Raw genomic sequence first — 18,263 nt, 5'->3', positions numbered from 1 at the left:
GCAGCTCCCCCGGCAAACTCCCATACCTCTGCAGCATACGCTCTACACCAGACATGCCATCAGTCACACACACACACACACACACACACACACACCATCAGTCACACACACACACACACACACACACACACACACACACACACACACACACCATCAGTCACACACACACACACACACACACACACACACACAATCGGACACACACACACACACACACACACACACACACACACACACACACAATCGGACACACACACACACACACACACACACGGTCACACACACACACGGTCACACACACACATACTCACACATGGACACACAGACCCACACACACACACAGCAAGAGAGAGAGAGAGTGAGAGAGAGAGAGAGAGAGAGAGGGAGAGAGAGAGTTGCTGATATATGGGCAGACATAGGTCAGTGTCAGTTCTCTTGTTGCTTCATAGCTTTCATGTCCCCTATTTATTATCCTTCAACATCCCAATGTTCTCTAGCCCATGCAGGCTCTTAGGAATGCAAACCCACACCAACCCCACCCCTGCCATGACACACACACACAGACATACCAACATAAATCTGTTCATGACAATGTGCACCCTTCCCCCCAACAGATACACCCACCCACCTACACACACCCACACACCCACACCCACACACACACCCACACACATACACACACTCATGTTAACATACTCCACAAGGCAGCCAGCTCCTCATCACAGCTTGGTCCAAATTGGGCTGGCATATTGGGTGTCTCTGGGGCAGTCTGTGGTGCGTCTGGAAGTGCCACTGCCTGTGCTGCGTGTGACCCCCCAGGCCTGGGACTCAGACTGCGAGGAGGGGGCACCGCGCGGGGGGGCCTTACTGTCACCCTCTCCCCTGCAGCTCCCGGCGTCTGTGAGGAGACGGCAAAGCCAGACAAACACATCGAGCGGGTCGTCAGTCTATCACACAGTCAAATGGGTCCAATGACACACAGGAACTCAGCTAAAATCTTGAGGGAATGCACACAAAATATACATCCAATCAAAACATTCATACACTCAAAGGACACATCAAACAGACCTTGAATGGGGTTGGGGTAAAGGGGTTGGCTGGGGAGAGATGGAGAGGAAGGCTACTCTGAGTCTCTGGTTCCTAAAGGGAAAGGAACCATGAACCAAGGGAACCATGTTAGACACTATTTCTGTTCCAGCTTACACTGTATACTGCTAGTATATCAGTCTAGAACTATAGTGTAGCATGTAACATAATACACATGTGCATATCTTAATACTTACTGAGTATTTTTACACAAATGTACAGAAACACACACAGCACACAATACTGATGATGAAACAGCTCACCTTACTATGAGGGACAGTGTGTGTCTCTGAAGATGCCTCCCTGCTGTCTGTGACTGTAGAGGACTCCTGCTGCATGGTGATGTGACACAAGACAACAGCTCGCATGAGTGAACCATTAGGTAACTAATGACTCCTGACCGTGTGTGTGTGTGTGTGTGTGTGTGTGTGTGTGTGTGTGTACCGGGCTCTGTAGTATAAACTCCACACTGACTCCTGCTTGGCGGATCACTTCCACCACCTCTTCATGAGTGGCATCGCGTACGTCTACTCCTGCCACCTGATCACACACACACACACACACACACACACACACACACACACACACACACACACACACACACACACACCAAACACAAATGTTTTCCATGAAATATTTTGATAAGGTTTGTCATGTTAGGGTGTGTATTTAAAAGACGTGTATTCCTTCTGACAGACACACACACACCTCCAGGATTCTGTCTCCAGTCTTGAGGGTGCCGTTCCTGCCCGCTGGGCTGTCCTCTGTAATGTGTTTGATGAAGACACCCCGCCTCATCTCCCCGTTGCTAAGACGATTACCCATCTTCCCCCCGCCAGCAATACTGATGCCCAGCGACTTCCCAGACTGTCTGAACAGTCTAACTCTGCACAAACACACAACAAACATCTAAAGTCACTTTGATGCACAGTATACTGTGTAGTCTTTCATACCACACAATTTAAGTTGTGTGTGTGTGTACATCAGATCAGATGGGCAGGAGTGCTGATTTGATGGGGTCACTGTCTGTTAGGTGTTGGTGCTTGACTTGGTGCTGCTGCTGGTGCTGGTGTGTGCTGGTGCTATGTGATCAGGTTTGTTTGTTGTTCTCCTTGACAAAGTTTTTAACATCAGATTCCCTTCCAGTACAAGACGCATGTACAAGACGCATGTATCATGCATACAAATGTATTGGGTTTTTTTTGTAATATACTGTGATTGTGTGTATGCATGGCCAGCACAGCACATGGTTTAGTGTGTGCACAAGAAGCACACACACACACACACACACACACACACACACACACACACACACACACACACACACACACACACACACACACACACACACACACACTCAAACAACAACACATGCCTGTTAGTAGATGATGCTGAGGCTCCTTCTTGCTTACCTTCTTGGCTTACTCCAGTGCCTCGCTTGTCCTCCTTCTCTCTGCTCTCCGTTGCTCCACCCTCTCTCTCCATTCTTCCCTTCTCTTCCCTCCTTCTTCTCTCCTTCCTCCCTTCCCTTGTGTTCAGCTCTCATCTTTCCCTGTCCATGCACATGCTCCCTATTGCTTTGCCTGTCCCTCTCTCTCACTCCATCCGTTCTGTCCTTCTCCTCCTCCTCCCTTTCTTTTCTCTGTGCAATCTTTTGCGTTTTCTCCGCCGTCCGTGCTCTCACAGGCTCGGCCATCTTCTGTCTAGAAAATTAAGAGAAAGAAAAACAAGAATGACTCTGGGATCTGGTGGACGATGTGTCCAGCTGTTCCATCCTATGCTGCTACTCAGGTGCATGTTGAGAATGAGATGAGCTCCGCTCCTTGCTGTGCTGTTTGGTTTCATGATGCTGCTGTCTGTATGAGTGTGGCTAATGGAGACAGTGGTGATGGTGGTCCAGCCGGGATGATGGCACTGATTCAAATGAGTCATTGGGAAATGGCATGTAGGAGTGGAATGGGTAATCATGGAGAAATGCTGTGTCAACAGATCACTGCTACACATTTATTATAAGATATGTATTTGTGATGCTGTGAAATTGATATCAATAGAATCTATAACTGCATGTACAATGCCAAATATCATCATATTTACACGTTTTTGGAAGAGTTCAATGTAACTAGACTGATTAGATGTCACACACAGTGAGGTATTTATAGTGGTTCGACTGAAAGATTCTCACAGTGGTGGTGCGGATGAGTCCTCCTGTTTTGATTGGACAAAAGCAGCACGGTGCTTATCAAGCAGAGGAGCAGGAACATATGTCACACTGGAACACAGAAGGCATGAAATGATGAGCGATGGTGTGTGTGTGTGTGTGTGCATATGGATGTACAGTAGGTGTTACGAATGGGGCAGAATAATTCAACAGATGCATGAGTTTGTATGGATAACATGGAGATGGAGAACTTATGAGCTGGAGGTTCAATTCACATTCCATTTAAGGTTAAGGTAAAATATATAAAGTGTAAAGGTAAATGTTTTTCTTGGCAAGAATATACTGTCTCATTCTTCCAAGTAAAAGCCCTACTAAAATGTTTCAATATGTCACACACACTTTACTATGAGTCTGTCTAGTTAAGCCAAATTCACAGGGGGCATTACCAATAACTCTACAAAGCTACCCTTTTTCAAAAATATAAAAATGCATGAATGACTGAAGTGTGTTTTTACAGTTGTATGGAGGGCAGGGGATCCCTGAGCTGTGTAAACCAGAGAGAGGAGAGTAAATCAGCAGTGCTACATGGAACCTGCCGGAGAGTCTTTACCTCACAATGGGCCCCACAGGCAAACAGAGCAGGCAATAAACAAATTCTCTTCTCATCACAAACTCTGATATACTGTGAGTATTTTGTACTGGATGTGTGTTTCCATTGGGATGAATGCATTTGTATATGCAAATACAGGCAGTACTAGTGTAGTCTGCATTGGTTGTTCATGTGTGCATACATTTGAATAGTGTCTTATGATCATATGGTCTATATATGATATGAACACTGCCTTTGTCTGCAAACACACAGCTTGTCTACATGTAAACTTTTATGCTTGGATGTGAACATGTACTGTACATAATACTGTATAAATATGGTTGTATGTTTGTGTGTGCCCTCCTATACATGCTTTCAAGCATACCGTTACTGTACTGTATATGCAAGCTTGTGTGTAATCTATGTGCATGTGTGTGTGTAAGCTTTGCTGGTGAGGGTACCTGATGTCAGGGGCGAGGAGAGAGTGCCTGCGGAGCAGAGCTCTGGCCTGCGCATTGCTCAGGTTGGTGGTGGGCTCTCCGTTAATGGCTACTATGCCGTCACCAACACACAGGCGCCCATCCTGACTGATGGAGCCCCCATTCACCACTGAGCGGATTATTATGCCTGAACCATCCTTTAAAGCACTCACTGTCATACCTGCCAAGCACACACACACACACACAGGCACACACACACACACACATACAAACAGGCATGCGCGCGCACACACAAACACACACATATCACTCACACACACACAAACACACACACACACACACACAGGCACACACATACACACACGCACACACATACACATACACACAGGCATGCGCGCACACACACACACACACAAACACACAAACACACACACACACGATTCACCTGTTAAATATAAAGTTATAATGTCTGCACACACATACACACAACCATATGCTACCTTGTTCCCTGCACTGATACTTACAGGCATGCACACATACACACACTGTGCTTGTACAGACTCCATTGAAACACACTATATGCAGCACACTGGAAAAGGCTTTGCATACAAGCAAGGACATGCAAAACACACAAGAAAGCAGGCGTGCACAGAAGAATAACTATGGTCATACATAATTTGAGATTCATCAAAGTTATGTTTGTTTCAAATCATTTATTATGATTTTTGTATAATCAGTGTTTTATTCCTTTGATACATTCAAATTACAATACCATCATAGTGTGTTACAATGTACCAACAAGAACAGACTAGAACACAGACAAACACAGAATGTGTGAAAGTAGAAGAAACCACAGCTCAGCACTTTCCACTCCAAAGTAATTATCAAAGTCAATAGTGAATTTGATTTCCAGCCAATTTTTGTTATTTTTTTGTACTGATCCATTGTGAATGGTGAAAGTAAATGCAATGTCATTTTTTTTCATGTTCCAGAGGAATCAAAAGTGCTTCACATGTGGTTGTAGGGCAGAATTCAAACAAATAAACTGGTTTCTGAGTAGAGCACAGACTCCATTAAATCAACCCAGTCAGAGCAAGAAGCTAATTTACAATTTACAGTTTGAATTCCACTATTACGATGATAGATACAAAGAATCACATTACAAAAGACAGATCATGCTATAGTTGACAATATCCAAGGCAAGAAAACGATGGTTCACACACATCATGCCACACAAAGGATTGGCCTGTAAATTCTTCTTAGTCTACAGTAACTGTGGTAGGGCCTAATCTGGATTCAAGGCTAGGCTAGCCTGCTTTATTCTACCAATTTCATTAGATAACTAAACTCTTATCTTTTTCAGTACATCATGTCACTTGTTGATGTAACAGTGATTCCAGGACTAAGAGAAGGACTAAAAGGACTAAAAGAAGACTGTCAGATGGTGGTTGCCAGAAACCTTTTCAGTGGTTGGAACACTTAAGTAGCCTCAAATGACCATTATGCCAAGGTGTCACAGTAGACGCCTGCCAGTATCAGTGATAATACCCTAAACAGAATTTTCTCACAGGTGTGGGAGTGTGGGTGTGACAAACCCTAACAGGATATCAGACATGTTTGCCTACTAACAAGCAGAGACCAGGACCTTTTGGCAGAAATGCTACGTTTGACCAAAGCTATTAGTGAACACTAGGGTGCTTAGTTAAAGAACTGACATGGAACTAGAATGTTCCACTTACACAATGTGAATCTAGTGCTGTGTCAACTATTTCGGTCAACTGCAAATACAATAAATGTTCATTCACTAGGATATTTAGGATATTATTTTTCATTTCTCCTTGTAGGCTAAAAGCTGGCCAAATCTCACTGGACCCTGGTCTACTGAGGGTTGGACCCCAGTGGTCAGGTGCCCAATGATCCCTCTCCTTCCATCAAAAGTACGCTGAGGGTTGTTTATTTAATGAAGGTGCCTGTAGAGGCCAGGAGTGTCATCTGAAGGTTGGTTTCAGCCGGCCAGTCAGAGTGGGCGTCAGCTGTGTGCTCTGTGGAGAACTGGTCACCACTGGCTGACTGTCTGCTACCCTCGCACACCGACACAGCAGAAGAGCTCTTGGATTTCCTCCACTGGCAGCACTACAGACGGCCACCGCCACAGCTCTCCATCCTCCACACTCCACTCCACAGACAGGAGCAGGAGGGAGTCCGTCTCTGTGTCCTAACCCAGGAGGGCTGCCAACAGGTACTACTTTCCACGCCGCAAAAGACTGAAATTCTTATTATTATACCACTGTGCTCTAGTCACAATTTATCATGGGCCAACACTTGGGCCAGCTCAGAAGCTCAGTGGTGAGACCTCAGTATCTCCTCAGTGATACAAATCAGTTGCTACAGTATGTCATGCCATGAGTATATTAGCAATGCCCAACTGAAGGATAGGGAGACCAAATGATCTTTTCTGTGAAAAACTAAGCTGTACTGAGGAATAATCAGACAGGACATGTGCAAGTTAAGCACTGTATATCTTCCAGCAAGCTAGGGAAATGTGACAGAGCAAATTAGCCAAAACGTCAGCCACACGAGCAGAAATCGAGAGAAAGAGGACTCAGCTGCATGGCAACCACTGACAAGAGTTGCACTATCCCCACCAGGCCTAGTCTTGTGCCTCCCAGTCAAAGCCATGTGAGGCTACCTTCACAGAAAGTTCCAGACATGCAGCCACCAGGTAGATTTTAACAATCACCATCAGCCAGTCCCTGGTGCCAAAATACAGTGCTACAAATGAGAACATGGTAACCTTCATGTTTTGAACATCATAAAAGAGACTTAAATTACACAATAAGACTCATATTGATTTTGGTACAATATACAATTAGAATGTCTTTGCATTTTCAATAAATATGAAAGCCAATTCAAATTAAGGCTAAACTTTGAAGGTTTACCTCATATTAAACTCTGAAGTTTTATACATTCTGTCATGGTAGATTTAATATCAAACTGTTACACTGACAAATTAAAAAGCTTTACAAATTTGACAATGACTCCATAGCATGTTATTAAATCTGATTAAAAAAGATCATTCCCCCAATTACACTTGTCAAATTCCATTAGTAAATAAAATGTACAGCAGTTACATTGCTCACACACACACACCTTCACACACAAATACACAAATCACACATCACTGAGGGCCACCACACTAGCCAGCGTGGCCATGCTGACGATGTACACACACAGAGACACCAGCACCATGAAGCACATCCACGACATACCAAGGCTAGTGTTGCCCCTGACAACGGTGACAGTCCTCTGAAAGCTGCTGCCGGGAGACGTGGCGGTGTAACGTCTGCCCGCCGTCTCCATGCCGCCCAGCTGACCTCCGACCTTCTTCTCCTGAGGGGACAGCTGTGTGGAAACAAACTGTCTAAAATTACCACCATTACCATGCACTACCTATAACCATAATGCCTGTGTTAACTTTCACATGGTTAATAATCCTTTAATATTTGTAATGTAACAGCTTTCAGAATCCATGCATATGCGAATGTGTTATTTGTGTCAATGTGCTTGCATCACTGTGGTAAATCCATACATCTATCAGTGTCTTGGACTATTGTATGTGCTGAACTATCAATACAGGAGTGGATTGAGTAGATCATCATCCTCTTGCTAAACAAAAGCCTTACTCTCCCTCATTTTCCCCCACATCTCCTCATGTACACACATCAACATTCTGTTTACTTTGAACAGGACAGCAACCTGATAAATAGCCTATGGTTCAGACTGCTAAGCCTATTTTAGAACGTAACTATAGCAACTCAATGAAGAGATTTTACTTAGAAGTATCACAATAATATCAACAAATGATTTGCAAATGATTGCTTTCAACACTCAATACGATACACACTACACAAGATAGGCAAGTAGTTGCCAAAATACAATAGTAAATAGTTAACATAAGAAGTTTTGGAGTTGTTACCCTTGTGTAACGAGAGAGTGTTAAAAACTGTACTAGTAACACACAGTAGTTTTTATACACAGTAGTAGTACTGTGCTAAAAACTGTAATTAGCTTTGTTTATGTGATTCAGAGAACATGGATCAGTTCCAACCTCTCAGTAGAAATATCCCTGCTCTGTAATTACAGTGACTTGTGAAGGGTTTAATTGCAGAACATCAGGGTTAATGATGACTAATTGGAACAGGTTGAAACAAAAGGCTCCTTAGGTCCAACCTGGCCATGAGGCTGAGGGCTATAACCACACCTAAAGGGAAGAAGTGCAGCAACAGCACAGCATGGACACACATCACACACACACACACACACACACACACACACACACACACACACACACACACACACACACACAGCACACAGAAAACAACAACAGCAGCCTATAGAACAACAGCAAGCGAGACATCCTAATGTCACAATGTAGCACAACACTGAAAAAAGATAGCATCATCCCATCCTCATCATCATCTCTGTGTGTGTCTCTCTCTCTCTCACTCTCTCTCTCACACACACACACAAACACACACACACACACACACACACACACACACACACACACACACACACACACACACACACACACACAAACACACACACACACACACACACACACACACACACACACACACACACACACACACACACACACACACACACACACACATAAACACACATACATACACACACACACACATACACAGCACATCATGTTTCTTGCTGGACTTTGGTCCAGTCATCAGATCCTGTGCTCTTGTAACCATCAAGAAAACCTGCACTTTCTCTTTCCACTAGTGACCCACAGGAAGTCTTCTCACAATCAACATCTACTGCACCCTTTCTGTCCACCTTACCAACTAACAGGAAAGCATGACAAGAAAGAATGCATACACTTAACTTTCTACAGCGTATACACTGTGCACAGCCTTGTTCTCTGGGGCACAACAGGTCAGCCTTGCCCAGGTCAGAATCATTACTGGCATGTTGCTGAGCTGTTTGCCTGGATTATGTGTAAAAAGAAGATAGCTGTATTTCAGAGTGGTGGAAGCAGTTCACCTCTGATGCAGGACTCTGTCGCGCTCTCTCTACGACGCTGTTGCTGCTTAGGGCAGTCCTGTGCCTGATGTCATTCTCTGTTTTGGTGTCTTGGGCCCCGCAGGTGGTCTCAGTTGGCAATTCCGGCGCATTACAATCACACTGGCAGCGAAGAATTAAACAAACAAATGATTAAAGTTCAGTTCAAAAGTAATAACCGATAATGAGCTCAGGCAGGAGGAGGCAGAAGGGTGTCTAATGTGTTTCCAATAAAATCTTCAGGAGCCCACAGCACACACACTCACACAGGGGTGGTATTGTGTTCAGTTTGAGTGGCATTAAAAATTCAAACCTGCCTGCAACCAGACACGGGGTTGCCTGTTTCTAAGCCACGACACACAACAAAAAGCCTGTCGACCAATAGGAGATCAGATACACATGTACACAACATACAGACCAAATATAGAACCAGAACACCTAATGAACCAGACAAAACCAATCTACCACCCTATAGAGAGCATATGGGGGATATCGCAGTTACTTCTGATTTGGGACAACTGGACAGCATGGATAACTGATGTGAATTCAAAAATGGCACCAAATATTCGGCGAGTCGGGGCATTTTTCCACGAGCCAGCTGGTCTCTCACTCAGCTGTCATCAACTTCAGACTATAATGCTTCTGCCATTTTGTCTAGCTCATCAGAATAGTTGTGACATCTTCAATGAGCAAATACAACTACGTGGTTTTGTTTTCACCAAGTACAATCCATACACTGCGCTTTTTGACAATATGATTTTATCCTCCATAGAGCCAGAAGACAACATAGACTCCAGAACATATTTTTTGTGTGTATTTTGTGTTGCAAATCACACATTTATCAACTAATAAATCAATATTGGAATGTTTGAATATTAAAAGATGCAAATAACAGTATTCATTATTATATTACATACATTAAGGTATCAGAAATACAGTATGCTCTATTTAAGAGCATTTCACTAAAAACAACTATACAATATCTCATGAAGAAATAACACAGAATATTCAGTGAATAAATACAATCTATCAACAGGCTTATTCCATTTGGATTAGAGTGAGTCAGGTTGCATTTTTTGCCATTTATTTGTAATTCATTAAATGGAATAGCCATAGCCTTGCTACCATATTCCTAATTAATTGTTAGTAGGTTTCATCAATGGTTATCAAGAGTTCCATCAATGGTTATCAAGAATCTAAATCCCGAATGCTCGACTTACTGGTAAAGGTTTGGCCACACCAATCCGTACAGTGCCGTAAGCAGTGCTCTTTAGGACCTGAACAGCATGGTCTAAGCTGGCATGGCGAAGGTCTGTGTCATTAACGAACATCAGCCGGTCGCCTGGTAACAACCGACCATCTCTTTCTGCCAATCCACCAGGAACCAGCGAGCGAATCACAATCACTGTCTTAAGTGGGTCTTCTGGGTCCTAGGTCAGAGTGGGAAAGAAAGAAAAACATAAAAATAGAAAGAAAGAAGGAAAGATTGATTCTCTCATCATATTGTTTCAAATGACTGATCTTAAATGTCATGAAAAAAGTCGATTTCCGTTCAAAACACAGCCGATTCAAAAAAGTGCAGTTCCAACATTATGTGCCTGCATAACTTGGATACCACAATGCCTATCTTCCACAAGGACAAACATGAAACAAAGCTTTTTCTCCGAGAAATCAGGCAATCATTACAATACGTGGATCACTTGATTGCTGTTACTGTGGTGTGTATGTACAGTAGGTATAATGGTAGTGATTGGTGCGTCAGCTACATGCCTGATAGTCCAGGATGCTGAAGCCCAAGCCGGCCTCCCCCTTCAGCAGCTCATACGTCTGCACCTGAGTCTCCCACATGGCCAGAGGGGACAGGCCATCCACCTTCCCAGAGTCCTGTGCGTCCTTAGGGGTCACACTCAGACAGTTCTGCTCAACCTGTGGAACAGCACACAAGACAGTTGAGATGAAAGAATTCAACACATAGGGCTGCACTAGTCTGTAATATTTTGTTTCATTACAATTGCTATGCTATTTTTACACTATTTTTACCAGTTTAACATTGACGTATGACCACTGTACATGCTGAACAAAACCATAAACTTGCAATATTTAATCATGTAATGTTTAAACTAAAATATATCTGATTCCACAGCTTTGATAAGGTCAACATTTAGGACATGTGGCCAATGTATCACTGGTCTCCAATAACGACTGTTAAAGTCATTAGAGCTAATAAACACCTGGCCTAATCTTGAGGGTTTGATGGCACTACTATCATAGTGTAAGCGATACAAACACACAAGGATACCATTTCATTGAACTCATGGAGGAGTTCTTTGAGGGAGAGCTGCAGGTCACGTTCGTCTTCATCCTCCTGCGTCCGGTCTGGGGGCGTAACAGGGTGGCAGCACACCAGGCACACCTGGAGAGGGAGCTCCTTCAGCAGACTCACCACCTCCTTGTGAGTCTCTCCCACCACACTGATGCCGTTCACCTGCCAGGGTTGGGCACACAAGCGACGAATACTGGACAGGTCAACCATGTCTGATTCTAAACAACACTGAAGTGGCTCCATGAATGTTTACAAATATGGTTGCTACAGTCCAGTGCACTTTGAATAAACTTTTCAGTAATTACAAACCAGTGAGTGTAACACAAAGCCCACAGCTTTATATGTCAAACATGCAGATAACCATACAGAGAGTCCGCTAAGCTCACTTCAAGAGCTGAGCTAATTAGCAGGTTTTAATGGCTGACACAATACATGGGAGGGATTGTACAGTCTAAATCTGGATTAGTGAAGACTACCAGACACAGGAACCCATCTGGATTATGCATGTCAAACATCACAACTAATAATTGTTACAACTTACTGACACAGGTAAATGTAACTGCATTAAATAATACAAAAAAACATATCCCTGCATTATCCTGTGCTGTCAAGGAAACACCTGTGCCGTGCACCCCACTGATGTGAAAATGAGTGTCACTGAATGTCATGGTTAAATCTCACTATGACAATCGGTTCTTTAGCTCTGTGTCTGCTGAAGCTTCTTCTCAGACACAAAACTGAAGCTGCTCTTCACCTCAGTGAGCCATGTTCTTATTGGCTGTATGCAGCTCCATGGACCGAGGGGACTGTTGGCTGCAGAATAAGTCTGCTATTATACCACTGTAGGTCATGGACATCTATTTTTACTACCTACCAGTTAATATGTTTTATATTTGGATTTTATTTCCTGCCAAGGCCGCTGAATACTTGGTATTACAATGACAGAGAAGTTCTCGTCTGTCGAAGAAAACATACTTGTCTCCCTTGAATACATGTCTTTGTAAATGTGTGCGTAACTGCATCATAATCCTTTAGAACAATCAAAGCAATTGTCAGTTTATATGACATGGTGTTGAGAAGAAATGATTGTATATATCGACACTGCATATTTATTGAGACTTGATGGTAAAAGTTTAATCACAGATAGAAATAAATTCTGCATTAGAGTTAGCGTGTGATGAAATGCTCAGAGGTTCTTCATAGTAGGAAAACTATTATTGGCTCTCATTTGTCCTGTGCCATGTTGAACACAATCCTTCATAAGGTAATGGACTGGAACAGCAAAAGAGCCTGAGACCTGATAGAAGTGTTTTGCTGTGGATAATTACCTGTGCTACTAACGTCACTGTACAAAATTATATTTACACCAGTGAAAACACAGTGGATAGATTGCAACTGCTCATGAGAAGTGAAAGATTACATTTTCCATGCTGCTTCAGTATTTAGCTTGCAGGTCTGCTCATTTGTCTGTGTGTCCCAGTCTTAATCAGTGGTGTATGTATATGCAGTATACAGTAATTATACATAATACTGAGGTGCGGTGTGGTGTGGTGTGGTGTGGTGTGGTATGGTGGTGTGGGTGTGGTGTGGTGGTGTGGTGTGGTGTGGTGTGGTGTGGTGTGGTGTGGTGCGGTGGTGTGGTGTGGTGCGGTGTGGTGATGTGGTGTGGTGTGGTGTGGTGTGTGTGGTGTGGTGCGGTGTGGTGTGGTGCGGTGCGGTGTGGTGTGCGGTGTGGTGCGGTGTGGTGCGGTGTGGTGTGGTGCGGTGTGATGTGGTGTGGTGTGGTGCGGTGTGATGTGGTGTGGTGTGGTGTGGTGTGGTGTGGTGCAGTGTGGTGCAGTGTGGTGCGGTGTGGTGTGGTGCGGTGTGGTGCGGTGTGGTGTGGTGCGGTGTGGTGGTGTGGTGTGGTGTTGTGCGGTGTGATGCGGTGTGGTGCGGTGTGGTGCGGTGTGGTGCGGTGTGGTGTGGTGCGGTGCGGTGTGGTGTGGTGTGGTGTGATGCGGTGTGGTGCGGTGTGATGCGGTGTGGTGCGGTGTGGTGCGGTGTGGTGTGGTGCGGTGCGGTGCGGTGCGGTGTGGTGTGGTGCGGTGTGGTGTGGTGCGGTGTGGTGTGGTGTGGTCCCCACCTCTAGCAGCTCGTCCCCCAGCTGGACGCGACCGCTCTGCCCCACAGGCCCCTCGGGCAGCATGGAGCAGATGTAGTGACGGCCTCCCCGTGCCTCCAGACTCACACCCAGGCTGCTGCACTCAGAGAACTTCTGCACCTGCACCACCTTTGCACAACACACACACACACACACACACACACACACACACACACACACACACACACACACACACACACACACACACACACACACACACACACACACACACACACACACACACACACACATGTGAGCAGACATGCACACACTTATACACATACAATCACACACACCATTGCTGTGAAACTGTATTAATGAAATAACTTGTGACTAGAAATGACTTAACTAGATTTGTGATTGTTTAAAGTAGTGTACCTACCATTACTTCACTCTGGTCCCCAACCTTGTCCTGCCATCTATTTCTCAGCTGCACTACTTCAGCCTCTGTGAGTGTCACTCCTAATAAAGCACACATTATTTTTTTCACATATTTCCACTGACAAACATACACGGTAAGTTTAACTAGGTAATATTACTAGGGTGATAATACTAGGGTCTATTAATACACCATGGGCCATAAGTGTTACACTCTATTGAGAAGCAATTATACACACTATTATACCCAGTAATAGCTTCATTAGAGCATTTAGCGTACACAAATGAGAAATTCTATTTCACTGAGCATGCTGCTTGACTTACTTCTCTCCATGGAGCTGGTCCTATTGATCATGACAGCCTTGTCTTTCAAACTTAAACAGTAATTTTGAATCTTCTCATCTGTCATTCAACATCACAGGAGAAGGAGAGGGAGAGGTGAGTGATTGACTGCGGTGCAGTATGCAGTATGTATGCTGAAAGAGTGAAGGGGAGGGCTGTGAGGTTTACCGTGGTCGGTGCTGAAGCTGATCTTGCGGTTCTGGTTGGCTTTTGATGTGCGTGGAGGTTTGGGGATGACCGGGAGGGGCGGCGCTGGCTGGACCGTGGAGGCCCGCCTCAGCAACGTCAGGCAGACCGTCTGGCCCGTCTGTCGGAGCAGATGCGAGGCCTGCTGCTCGGTGCAGCCCTGCAACCTCTGGCCGTCCACCTGGACAGCAGCACAACACAGTCACACACGCCCTCTTTTCGACATTAGTCCTGTGCAACATCATTTCTCAAAACCACTTTACACTTTAAAGGAACTACCGGTATGCACATTTTTCAATATATTTGGTGTCCTACCTCAATGACTTTAATTCATCCAAAGGAATATTTCACCCTCTTTCTCTAGGAAGCTAGCTTGAGTTAATATCAACACACCAGTCACAGTACTAGTCACAGTACTATTGACAGTTAAAACTAAAAAAAAAGCTAGCTTTCTTTTATGCATATTGGAGACATATTATGTGCAGCTGTGAGCTGAGACAGTTCTAGCTCTTCTGCTGGATTCCACGCCCCTCGACCATAAAACTACACCATAAAAAGCTAAGCCAACTAATGGAAATGTCGTATGTAACACCCACCAACGTAATAACTTCCCACCAACATAATAAACCACCAACGTAATAAAAAATCGGCACAAACTCAGTACATTTTAAACGTAATAATCCTGCCAACGTAATAATTTCCCACCAACGTAGTAACTGTTGCCTACTGCCAACGTAATAACCCAATTTCCATTTGCAGGAAGTAATTACGTTGGTGGGAAGTTTAAAAAATTATTACATTAACTTCCCACCAATGTCATAAATCACTGATTTAGTGATATTATATCTGTTTTATCAGTTGTAAAGGTATAGTTGTCAATAATTGTCACCATCTAAACCATCTCATGACCATAAAACTTTGTAGCCCCCCACCATAAACTTATTACTCATCACCTTTACTAGGAGCCAAGCAAAGCTACATGGACACCCCTTGTGATCTTTTGTTATTATTTCACTTAAATAAATGTCATAATTGCAGTCTGTGGCAGCTCTAGAACCACATAGTAAATATTTTTTAAATGTAGTATATTTATAGGGACAGGTCCCAGACTCTTCATGCAAAGTTGATTTGTCATCCATTGTGTTTTTGCCTTACACATAGTTCAACACCTTTAGTGGGGGCCAAACAGATTACTGCATAGGATATCATTGTCTTTCTACCTTTAGTTATTTTCCTCACCTTTTTACTGGGGGCCAAGCAGATGTGAATGCACCCATTGTGTTTCTGCCTTCTCTTACTGGGGGTCAAGCAGTAAAGCTACAGTGTTTCTACTCTTCTGACTTATGTTTTTGTAATAAATCGAGGTGTTCCAATATACAGAATTAATAGACAAGGCGGAGGCAGAGGCAGAGCAGATCTTCTTGACTTTAAGGAGATAGGTAAATTACCCCCAGTGTCACTAATGGACATTAAGTAGAGAGGACAAAGGGCATGGGGAGTTGGGTATGGCCTGCGGATTTCTTTCTGTAAGGGGAACCAAGCACCAATAACTATCGTTGCAGTTTGCCAAATTACAGGAACATAAAAAAAGAACCAGTTTTGACCTCATGCTACATTGTGATTGTTGAAGACAGAATGCTGAGATGGTTGGAGAATGTGGGAAAGTTGCTGCAGTGGTCTTTGACTTGTGTTATTATGACTGCCGTGCTAACAAAGTGGCGGTCATAAAGGTTTAGTCAGTTTTTTTTTCTTCTGGATTTTTTTTTTCCTTCAATGAATTTGTGTCAACGATTTCCGGGACACCATCGCCCACCCGCTGCACCGGGCCTCCCAAAAGGAGGTAGGCCAGACACAATTTTCTGTGAATATCTCGATAATTTCTCCAGTGTTACCTGCTCTGCACCAGACCTAATGCAAAACATAAAAAACATTTCCACATACTGTATATAGCAGTCACATACCCTGAAAATGTTATTAACTAATAATGTTAACGTTATTAGTTTTACAGTTGAATTAAAAACTCATCTCACGCGACTGCTTTTGAAATGTTTTTGTCTTTTCTTTGCAAATTAATCTGAAGCCTCTGCACCGTCACAGTGCCATCGACTGGCCTGGCATTTGCACTACAGGGCTTTCTGTTGGTTTCACCTCTTCGTGTGGACGCGAGGTTTTTTTTTTACCGGTGTTATTAAAGGTGTGAAAGTGGTAAGAAAAAATATACCAGTTGGTTTCGTGTGGTCGTAGCCTAAATGTCTAAGTTGATTTGTTGTTGGATGTGAACATATACAATGACTAACATAAAAAGAAAAACTCATGTGAAAAGGATGTGGTCATGAGCATATAGCCTAGCCTACAGCTGGATACAGTGGCTGTGGACATGTAGCCAAAACAAGAGCCTATGATGTTAAAAGAGTGGGAGCAATAACTTCTAACACAGTAGGCTAATATGTCATGTGCAGCATGATCACATGAAAATCACAATCAACCCAATTATCCTACAGATCATAATACTATGCAATAGCCTGGCTGACCGGGCTACAGTGTAGCCTACTGCCAAAGCTCTGCACGGTCCAAATGTAAAACCAAACAGAAGTCGCAGCATGCTCGCCGAAAACACGGTTGTGCAAACTATCTGTTTTAAACTTTTCTAGCCTTTTGTTACCCCTGTCCCAAATTTGTTGAAGACGTGTTGCTGGCATCAAATTCAAAATGTGCTAATATTTTCCATAAAATATTCACATTTCTCTCCTTCAACAAATGATATGTTGTATTGTTGATATGATTTGTAAATCACAGCCTTGTTTTTTATTCACATTTTACAAAGCGTCCCAACTTGTTTGGAATTCAGGTTGTATAAGAATGTTGCCAAATAAATATTCCATTTGATGTCATAATGCACTCAAGCAGACATGGCAGTTAATATAAGTTCTAGATTGCACAGTAAAATTTTAGAATGACTAGCAGTAATATTTTACTCCTGAAAATTAGTGACATTTGTTTTGAGTCTGCCTGGCCCCAGAGGTCAAATATAAAGTGGCTCCACGTCTGAAAATGAAGTTTAGAGTCTCTAGAAGCACTGGACAAAATGCACAATATGTTTTATATATGAGCTTATCTGCTCCACTACTAAGTTCAAATTCAATTGAAATTAGTGGGAGTAGTGTTCTGCGAGTGAAGAAAGAGAGAGAGGTACGTAAGCCCATGCCAGACTCATTAATTAAAATGTTACATTGTTTTAGCTCTAATGTGGGAACCTTTTTGAAATAGTCAGAGCTCTCGGGAACAGACCAGACCCACAAGTATCATCTTTTAATTAGTATCACTGGGTCTTGGAGAAGGTTATACTCAAGTACTCAAATTTATTACGTTGGTGGTTTATTACGTTGGTAGGAAGTTATTACATTGGTGGGTGTTACAGTTGTATGCTTATCTTATCTCTAACATGTGTAAAGCACCATAGAACAAAGGATAGAGCAGCAGTGAATACTGCTGAAGTACATAAGGACCCTGTGCAGCCATATAAAAAACAACACACA

The 18,263-nt window shown here is 43.4% G+C and overlaps 2 protein-coding genes across 2 annotated transcripts in view; one reads left to right on the top strand and one right to left on the bottom strand.

The window, feature by feature from the left end:
* The window catches only part of si:dkey-92j12.5 (multiple PDZ domain protein), a 32,145-nt gene that overhangs the window by 6,310 nt on the left and 7,572 nt on the right, over positions 1-18,263 (bottom strand). Inside the window, exons 11-28 of the mRNA XM_048265299.1 lie at positions 14,710-14,908; positions 14,524-14,601; positions 14,204-14,283; positions 13,804-13,950; positions 11,655-11,840; positions 11,126-11,281; positions 10,576-10,785; positions 9,338-9,478; positions 7,543-7,675; positions 4,295-4,493; positions 3,269-3,355; positions 2,499-2,789; positions 1,795-1,972; positions 1,531-1,626; positions 1,350-1,418; positions 1,069-1,140; positions 697-898; positions 1-42 (exon numbers count right to left, since the gene is read on the bottom strand). The exon at positions 1-42 is cut by the window's left edge and continues 161 nt beyond it. Of these exons, the coding sequence (XP_048121256.1) occupies positions 1-42; positions 697-898; positions 1,069-1,140; positions 1,350-1,418; positions 1,531-1,626; positions 1,795-1,972; positions 2,499-2,789; positions 3,269-3,355; positions 4,295-4,493; positions 7,543-7,675; positions 9,338-9,478; positions 10,576-10,785; positions 11,126-11,281; positions 11,655-11,840; positions 13,804-13,950; positions 14,204-14,283; positions 14,524-14,601; positions 14,710-14,908 (2,566 nt within the window). The remainder of the gene's footprint in view (positions 43-696; positions 899-1,068; positions 1,141-1,349; positions 1,419-1,530; positions 1,627-1,794; positions 1,973-2,498; positions 2,790-3,268; positions 3,356-4,294; positions 4,494-7,542; positions 7,676-9,337; positions 9,479-10,575; positions 10,786-11,125; positions 11,282-11,654; positions 11,841-13,803; positions 13,951-14,203; positions 14,284-14,523; positions 14,602-14,709; positions 14,909-18,263) is intronic.
* The window catches only part of adgrl3.1 (adhesion G protein-coupled receptor L3.1), a 100,453-nt gene continuing 100,050 nt past the window's right edge, over positions 17,861-18,263 (top strand). The window contains exon 1 of the mRNA XM_048265562.1: positions 17,861-17,916. The gene's annotated coding sequence lies outside the window, so the exon portion shown is untranslated. The remainder of the gene's footprint in view (positions 17,917-18,263) is intronic.

This window comes from Alosa alosa, chromosome 1, assembly GCF_017589495.1.
Source record: "Alosa alosa isolate M-15738 ecotype Scorff River chromosome 1, AALO_Geno_1.1, whole genome shotgun sequence".
Taxonomy (NCBI): Eukaryota; Metazoa; Chordata; class Actinopteri; order Clupeiformes; family Clupeidae; genus Alosa; species Alosa alosa.
This window is presented reverse-complemented; position numbering and strand designations above follow the sequence as displayed.